Source organism: Glycine max, chromosome 16, assembly GCF_000004515.6.
Source record: "Glycine max cultivar Williams 82 chromosome 16, Glycine_max_v4.0, whole genome shotgun sequence".
Classification (NCBI taxonomy): Eukaryota; Viridiplantae; Streptophyta; class Magnoliopsida; order Fabales; family Fabaceae; genus Glycine; species Glycine max.
Genome location: NC_038252.2, coordinates 6,103,471 through 6,111,698, shown reverse-complemented (window position 1 = coordinate 6,111,698; position 8,228 = coordinate 6,103,471). Strand labels below are relative to the sequence as shown.

Here is an 8,228-nt window from a genome sequence, read left to right as displayed (position 1 = left end):
AAAACAAAAATTGAATATATATCACATATCTCAAACATATTTAAGACTAAAAAATAATTTAAAAATCAAAGTGACTATTTGTTTAACTAAATAGACACCACTCGAAAACTTGTGAATTTTTAATAAAATGAGATCAATTGAATAAATATGGCTTTTAAAAAATAAACATAAACTGCTAATAAATAAGAACATCCTCTATACACAATGAACTCTATTTTTTTTTTTTACTCTCGAGTCATTTACAAATTCATTTGCCTTTGCTTTAATGCACAAGAGGTAGAAGTAAACTATCATTATAACAAAAAAAAGTAAGACTATCATTATTTAAACATAATTGTGTTGCACGAATACTCGTGCATCTGCGCTATATTCGAAGGAAATTTGTCGTGAAACCCAAATGATACCAAAGTCTCATCATTAGTAAAAGTGTATTAAGCCTAATAAAGCTAAGTGTATATCTACATGTTGAAGATATTGTGATATTTTCCTTCTACTTTTTCGTTTTCTACTGTTCAAAAATCCCTTTTCATCAACATAATGTTCATCATATTTAATAAATCCGTGTTCTAAAGGGAATATTCAGAAATTCAGACAGTTCAACTGCTTATTTTATTAGTCATTTGTGACTTCTTCAGTCATTCTCTAAATTTCTTGCATGTGGTCTTTTGGTGCCCCTTTTACACTCTTTCACACTTGGTTGTCAATTATCACATTTCCCTGTAAGCTTTCTTCTGTTGTTTGATCACCCTCACACTGATCCAACTTCTTTTGAGAAAGTCTCATCTCAATTACAATTAGTATCACACTATCACTATATTCTTCTAAACCAAGAGCAATGCATCACAAAATGGTTTCACATTCACTTATGCTAGTTTAGTAGTTTGATTGTGAGATTCAGCATTTCAGCTGTTTGATTTGTTCTTCTCAACTACTTTTGTTGAGGTTGTTACTTGTGAACAGTGCTTCAAACTTTCACAATTGCCTAAACTAATAGCAATGATCACAAAATGGTTTCCAGTTCATCAATGCTAGTTCTTTTTATATCCGTAAGAATGGAACACAGTATTAGGGGTTACAATACTCACACATTTTGCTCGACTAATTGAGCTAGACCCCTTGGTATTAATGCTAGTCTTGCTGTGAGATTCAGCTGTTTGATTTGTTCTTCTCAACTACTTTTGTTGAGATTGTTACTTGTGAAGAGTGCTTCAAACCTTCACATCACAAAATGGTTTCCATTTCATTAATGGTAGGTTTTTTTTATCTGTAGAAATTGAACACTGTTTGATTTGTTCTTCTCAAGCACTTTTGTTGAATTTGTTAATTCAAAATGCCAACTACATATTTCCCACTAAGGTGGGAGAGCACTGGGGACCAATGGTGGTATGCATCACCAATAGATTGTGCTGCTGCAAATGGCCACTATGACTTGGTTCGTGAGCTGCTAAGAATTGACAACAACCACCTCTTCAAGCTCACTTCCCTTCGCCGAATTCGCCGCCTTGAAGTCGTGTGGGATGATGAAGAACAACAACAGTTCAGTGATGTTGCAAAGTGCCGCTCACAGGTGGCACATAAGCTGCTTCTTGAGTGTGATTCCAAGAGAAGAAGCAGCAGCAAGAACTCTCTCATCCGTGCAGGGTATGGAGGGTGGCTAATCTACACTGCTGCATCAGCTGGTGACTTGAGTTTTGTGCAGCAACTTCTTGAGAGGAACCCTTTGTTGGTGTTTGGAGAAGGAGAGTATAATGTCACTGATATCTTTTATGCTGCTTCAAGGGGCAAGAGTTGTGAGGTTTTTAGGCTGGTTTTTGATTTTGCAGTTTCTCCAAGGTTTGTCACTGGCAAAGGCGGGGTTTTGGAGGAGCATGTTGGTGGGGATGTTCCTCCTGTTTACAAGTGGGAGATGAGTAATAGGGCTGTTCATGCTGCTGCTAGAGGCGGTAGTGTGGAGATTTTGGTGGAGTTTCTTGCTAATTGCTCTGATGTTTTGGCTTATAGAGATGCTCAGGGATCTACTCTCTTGCATTCTGCTTCAGGGAGAGGGCAGGTTGAGGTGAGGTTTTATTCATTTTGTTGTCTTTTAGGTTGAAATTTTTAATTAATGTTTCATATTTATGCATCAATTGGTTGGTACTACTTTATTTAGTGTGTTCTTTTTCTTTAACTTCCTTCTCATTGGGCCTTTAGCTGATGAACTATTCTTGTGGAGTAGTAGAAGCCTCTTCAATAATTTCGGCTTAGTTCTGTTTGCCAAATAGGAAAGCATAGAGTAAATCCTTACTTTAATCCCTGATATTAAATGCTATATATGCGTTGGTTGTTTTAGTCCCTAAAATTTCTCTTTAGTCGCTCCAATGACTTCATCATTTGTTAATACTTTTCTACTTCTTTTTGACTAATGTTAAGGAATAGTGAATGATGTTTTCTAAAGTTAGGGACAAGTGAAGTTTCAGTAAGTCAATGATTAAAATAATTGGCACAGATTATATAAGGGATTAAAGTGAGGACTTACTATAAAAAGCATATCATGTTCTTTTCGGTGTTGATTGAATATAAGATGCTTTGTGATGCAAGCTATTACAAACTCCTTGCATAGAATACTCCCTCTGATCACTTGAGTATGAAATAAAAATAGAATAAAGATAAGATCTAAACTATTAAATGTGGTGATACACTTGGAGGAAGATACAGTCCACTCTAGTATCCCTTTGCTTTTTATTCATATGTTTTGTTGTGGTGGTTTGACATTATATCAACTATTCATGGCACTTGTGCAGGTGGTCAAATACCTCACATCATCCTTTGACATTATAAACTCCACAGATCATCAGGGAAACACTGCTTTGCATGTGGCTGCTTACAGGGGCCAATTAGCTGCAGTTGAGGCTTTAGTTTCTGCATCTCCTGCATTGATCTCTCTGAGAAACAATGCGGGAGAAACGTTCCTCCATAAGGCCGTGTCCGGTTTTCAGTCCACCTCATTCAGAAGATTGGACAGACAGGTTGAGCTTCTGAGGCAGTTAGTGAGTGGTAAAAAATTTCACATAGAGGAAGTCATCAATGTAAAGAACACTGATGGAAGAACTGCACTCCACATTGCCACAATAGGGAAAATTCACACTGATCTTGTTAAGCTCCTGATGACTGCTCCATCAATAAATGTGAATGTGAGTGATGCTAATGGCATGACCCCACTTGATTACCTTAAGCAAAGTCCCAATTCAGCAGCATCAAATGTGCTAATTAGAAAATTGATTGCTGCGGGTGGAATGTTCCATCATCATAGTTCAAGAAAGGCCATAGCCTCACACATGAAAATGCATAGTATTGGAGGCAGTCCTGGAACATCATTCAGAATCTCAGACACTCAGATATTTTTGTACACGGGAATTGAGAATGCATCAGATGCTAGCACTGATCAGGGAAGTGCAGGAATGAGTTCTACTTCATCAGAACACACTGCATATGACTCAGCAGCAGAGAACAGACCCCCAACAACAAGCAAAAGGCCTTCGGTCGCTGCCGGGTTGAAACGAGTCCTTCAGTGGCCATTGGTGAAGGACAAGAAAGCTGAGGGGATAAGGAAATCAATTGATGAGGGTTCATTGGACTCATGCAGGAAATGGGACATCACAGATGAAATTCCAACCCCACTTAGACAAAAATTCTTTAGGCATTCTGCGCTTCCTAACAACAAAAGGAACCTTTCTGTGAGGAGTTACCAGTCAAGCCCAAATGCTAAGAAGAGATTTGCTTCAGGACTGGTACATGTAAAGGTTTCAAGAAGATCAAGCTCTAGTTCCTTTTCCATATCATCATTTTCATCACCTAGATCAACGGATAATAAGCAAAAGGGTTTTTGTGTTGACAATGATGTTGCTGGACCATCTTGCTCAAATCACCAAAATGATAAATCTACAAATTCAGGGAAGAGAACTTCTGTTAGCAAAAAGCTAAGGGGTCATTATTTCTGTTTCTCCAAAGCCTCAGTGAACAAGGAGCAAGAAAGTTATTGTTACAAGGATCATGATGTTTTTGTGAATGGCTTAATTGGATGAAAATTTGCTTATTTCTGAACAGGCTATTGTCAAATACAGAAGAGGAAAAGATGCTGCACCCATGCAAAACTACACTGTCAAGATTTGAGGGTGTCTAGTGCATTCATTTTGTTTGCAAGTTGTTATAGATAGTATGTGATGGAATAAGATTTGTTCATCCAATCCTTACCTCTACTTGTTAGTGGAACACTCCATTGTTAAAACGTGCTTCTTATTATCCTATCGACATCAAGTTTGGTGTGTTCAGTTAGAATCAGTATTGCACAATTACTATGTATATTTTGTATGTTCGGAAAAAGGTAAAAGTTATGCACTATATAATTGTAGCCAACGGGCAAAAAACGATTCAAAGGAAATTAGGCCTTATTTTGAATAGTTAAGTACAATTTTAGCTTTTATGTATTGTATATGATAAATATTAAAATTTACAATAAATAAGTATTTTTAATATATAAATTATATTATAATTAAAATTTATAATGAACAATATGATATGTTTTTTTAATTATTGACAAAAAATTTAAAATAAACTATTGAAATTTATTTTAAAAATTCAAATAGAGGAGAATAAATAAAATAAATATTTGGTTAAGAAGAATAAATATACAGATAAATTTATTAATGTTGAGAAAATCATGAAGAGTAATGAGAATTGAAATCTGTGAAAATTGGAAGAGTTATTAATGATAATTTTATTTTGATTTCTTAATTATAATGTTATAAGTGGGAAATATCACAGATACAATTTTTTTGATTGAGAAAATTATGCAGATTAATGAGAACTAAAAGTTATGAAAATTGGTAGAGTTGTTAAGATTCATTACAATTAAAATATAATTATTCCGAATATGAGGGGAGAAAAGTATATAAAAATTGGCCTTTAAAGGGTAAAATGAGGACAAGTAAGCTAAAATGCTGAAGAGGCAAAATTGCATCATTAGATATTGTTTATATGACGATATTGTTATTTTTAATTGATTGGAATCGAACTCATGTATACTATATAATAATAATATAATTCTCGCTTCATAATTTGTATATTATAAATGAATACATACATAAGTTAATTTTTCATATTTTTGATATTTTTATCTTTTGTGAGCCGAATTATTTAACACAAGCATGCCAAAAAAAACTTATTTACTTTGCAAATTGAATTAGCTCCATCCCTAAAACATAAGGAGTGTTACTAGGTGCATCTAGCATTATTGCTGGTGCACCCAGCATTCTAAAAAAATGACAAAATTATCCTTGCTTAATTTTCCTCTTCCGGATCAGTTGATCCGAAAGTCTCTTCTGGATTAACTTGATCCGTAACTTCTGGATCAACTTAATCCGGAAGTCTCTTACGGATCAAGTTGATCCGGAAGATCCGGATCAACTTGATCCGGAAGAAGAAAAATAAAATTTTTGTTAATTATACAAGATATTTAAAGATATTTATTTCATTAATTATAATATAATTAAATATATTTATTTATTTTATTAATTATAATATATTTATAAATATTGACTTATTATAAATAATTAATGCTAATCAATCATAATCATAATTCATGCTAATCAATCAATCATGTTAATCAATCATAATTCCCTAAAAGAGGATATAAATAATTTCAGAGTTAGCAATTTTCAGAAATCAATCAATCATGTTAATCAATTCAATCATAATCATAATTCATGCTAATCAATCAATTATGCTAATCAATCATAATTTTCCTAAAAGTGCCCTAAAAGAGGATATATGTAGTTTCATAGTTAGCAATGTCAAAGACTCCATTATGATTGCTAACTCTGAATTTATTTATATCCTCTTTTAGAGAATTATGATTGATTAGCATGATTGATTGATTAGTATGAATTATGATTATGATTGATTAGCATTAATTATTTATAATAAATCAATATTTATAAATATATTATAATTAATAAAATAAATATCTTGTATAATTAACAAAAATTTTATTTTTCCTCTTCCGGATCAACTTGATCTGGAAGAGGGAAAACCAAGCAAGGGCAATTTCATCATTTTTTTAGAATGCTGGGTGCACCTAGCAACACTCAACATAAGGGCCGATTTGGGCTCGCCTGATTGCTACAAGCAACTGAGGAAGCAAAGCTATTTTTGCGAGGGAAATCATCCCTAAGACCCTAACTGACTTTCCGGATTTGTTAATCAAACCTCAGGAATTAGGGTTATGTTTGGATTTTTCGAAAATAATTTTGTGAATTTCAATGTACACTAACGAATTCCAGTACACCAAATGAACAATTAAAAAATCATATGGTTGTCGTATTTTTGTGATAGTTGATTTGCTTGATTGGGATGAGTTTCCAGCAAATACACAATCAGAAATCATTATTTGATAAGCAATTGCACCAAATCATCAAGTTAAAATGAAAAAAAAAATTATATTTTGTGTGTTGAGAGATTTGAAATTAGTTTTTCATTTCTGGCAATTAATTCTCTTGCCAGGCAACACATGTTGCTTTGCTTGAGTTTTTGTTGTTTTGTCTGCTCTCAAGCCCATTTAAGGTTGCTTTCCTTTTTGTAACTTTTCAGTGTTTTTACTTGCTTGGAGGTCCTCATTACTACAGATTCAGTACTATGCCTCTGTTCATATGATGGTTTTATTTTATGCCTTGAGCAGATCTGGTGAATCATGTTTTGGTGATAGCATTCTTATTAATTGTATTGCTTGCACAAGTGCTTTGGATATTTATCAGAATAGATGACGAAAATATTGATTTCTTGATATGTCTATAGCATGCGTTTGTATTTGACTGTTTCTTAGTAGTTATGACTTATGAGTCTTATAACCTGTTCAAGTTTGATAACATAATGAGTTTCCTTTAATCCTTCTTCTAATCATGTAAGTTTTTACTCTATTTCTCTAACATTGTGCTGGGCTATTAGTTTTAAAAATTAAATCTACAACCTTAGTAGAGTGCATAAGTTCTAAAAATCTATTGATTTGTGATGGGTTGTGAGAGGTAGGGAAAAATGCTTTTATAGTATGCAACTATGTATGGACATGACAATAAGAATAGATGCAAGAAACCTTTTTCCTTCCTTTTTTTTTTATCTTTTGTTTTGTTTTTTCATTCTAATGAGAGAGTAAGGGAGGTCAGAATGGGAAAATTAACCTTGTGGAATCATGTGGGAAGTGGTATGTCATGATGCATTCAAATAGAATAAAGATAGTCACAGAGTGTTACATATTGGCATGTTGACAAAGTCAGCTGTACTTCAGTTGCACCAGCACCTATGCAAAGATGAAACAAAACCAATCTTACTAAAAGCAACTGAAAAATTAGCACTTGATGTCTAATTTACACTAGCTAGCAATGTTATTTTGCTTATGGTGTGTTTGGTTGAGAGGATGAAAATAGAAGAGAGATATTTAAATTAATCTAGAGTACAGAAGGTGTGAGATGGATCCTATTTCTTCTGTATTTCTCTCATTTCCTCTTCTACCAAACACAACATTAGAGCTTCTTTTTTCTTATTGTATGTAATCAAAATACCAGTGTTTTTTCAATCCATCTCTTTCTTTCATTTATTTGAGTAGATTGTTGATATCTTGAGTAAATCAGTCTCCAAGTGTTATCTCATCAGCTAAGGTCTAGTTATGTTATTTTGCTTGGATTTTACTTTTTTTCCTATTGTATGGTGCAGCGGTAAAGTTGTGCCTTGGTGACTTGTTGGTCATGGGTTTGAATCCGGAAACAGCCTCTTTCCATATGCAAGGGTAAGGCTGCGTACAATATCCCTCCCCCATACCTTCGCATAGCGAAGAGCTTCTGGACAATGGGGTACGAAGTTTTTTATGATGTATACAATCAAAATAACAGTGTTTTTTCAATTCTTCTCTTTCTTTTATTTGAGTAGATTGTTGATATCTTGAGTAAATCAGTCTCCTAGTGTTTTTTCATAAGCTAAGATCCAAACACATTGCTTTGCCTGAGTTTGAGAGATGTAAAGAATGAAGTTATAAGGTAGTTGTTATTTAGGAATATTCTGCTATGAAGTCTATGATTGAAAGCATGAGCATGTTATAGTTAGTTGTGTGTAGATTCCTCTCTATATACATATGTATGAATTATGATCTTATACACCCATTCAATCGAGTCTACGAATTTCTAACTCTACCATTATTTTTCAAT

General features: G+C 33.6%; 1 protein-coding gene and 1 non-coding gene across 2 annotated transcripts; one reads left to right on the top strand and one right to left on the bottom strand.

Moving 5' to 3' along the window:
* Positions 1–537: 537 nt before the first annotated feature.
* LOC100781079 (serine/threonine-protein phosphatase 6 regulatory ankyrin repeat subunit A) lies at positions 538–4,307 on the top strand. Its single transcript, XM_006598995.4, has 3 exons — positions 538–719; positions 1,271–2,056; positions 2,781–4,307. The coding sequence occupies exons 2-3, from the start codon at positions 1,331–1,333 to the stop codon at positions 4,059–4,061; spliced, it is 2,007 nt and encodes a 668-aa protein (XP_006599058.3). The 5' UTR covers positions 538–719; positions 1,271–1,330; the 3' UTR covers positions 4,062–4,307.
* Positions 4,308–5,302: 995 nt separating this feature from the next.
* On the bottom strand, positions 5,303–5,476 carry MIR1526 (microRNA MIR1526). The gene has a single exon (NR_048636.1). It is a non-coding gene; the product is annotated as a microRNA MIR1526 (primary transcript).
* Between the last annotated feature and the right edge of the window lie 2,752 nt (positions 5,477–8,228).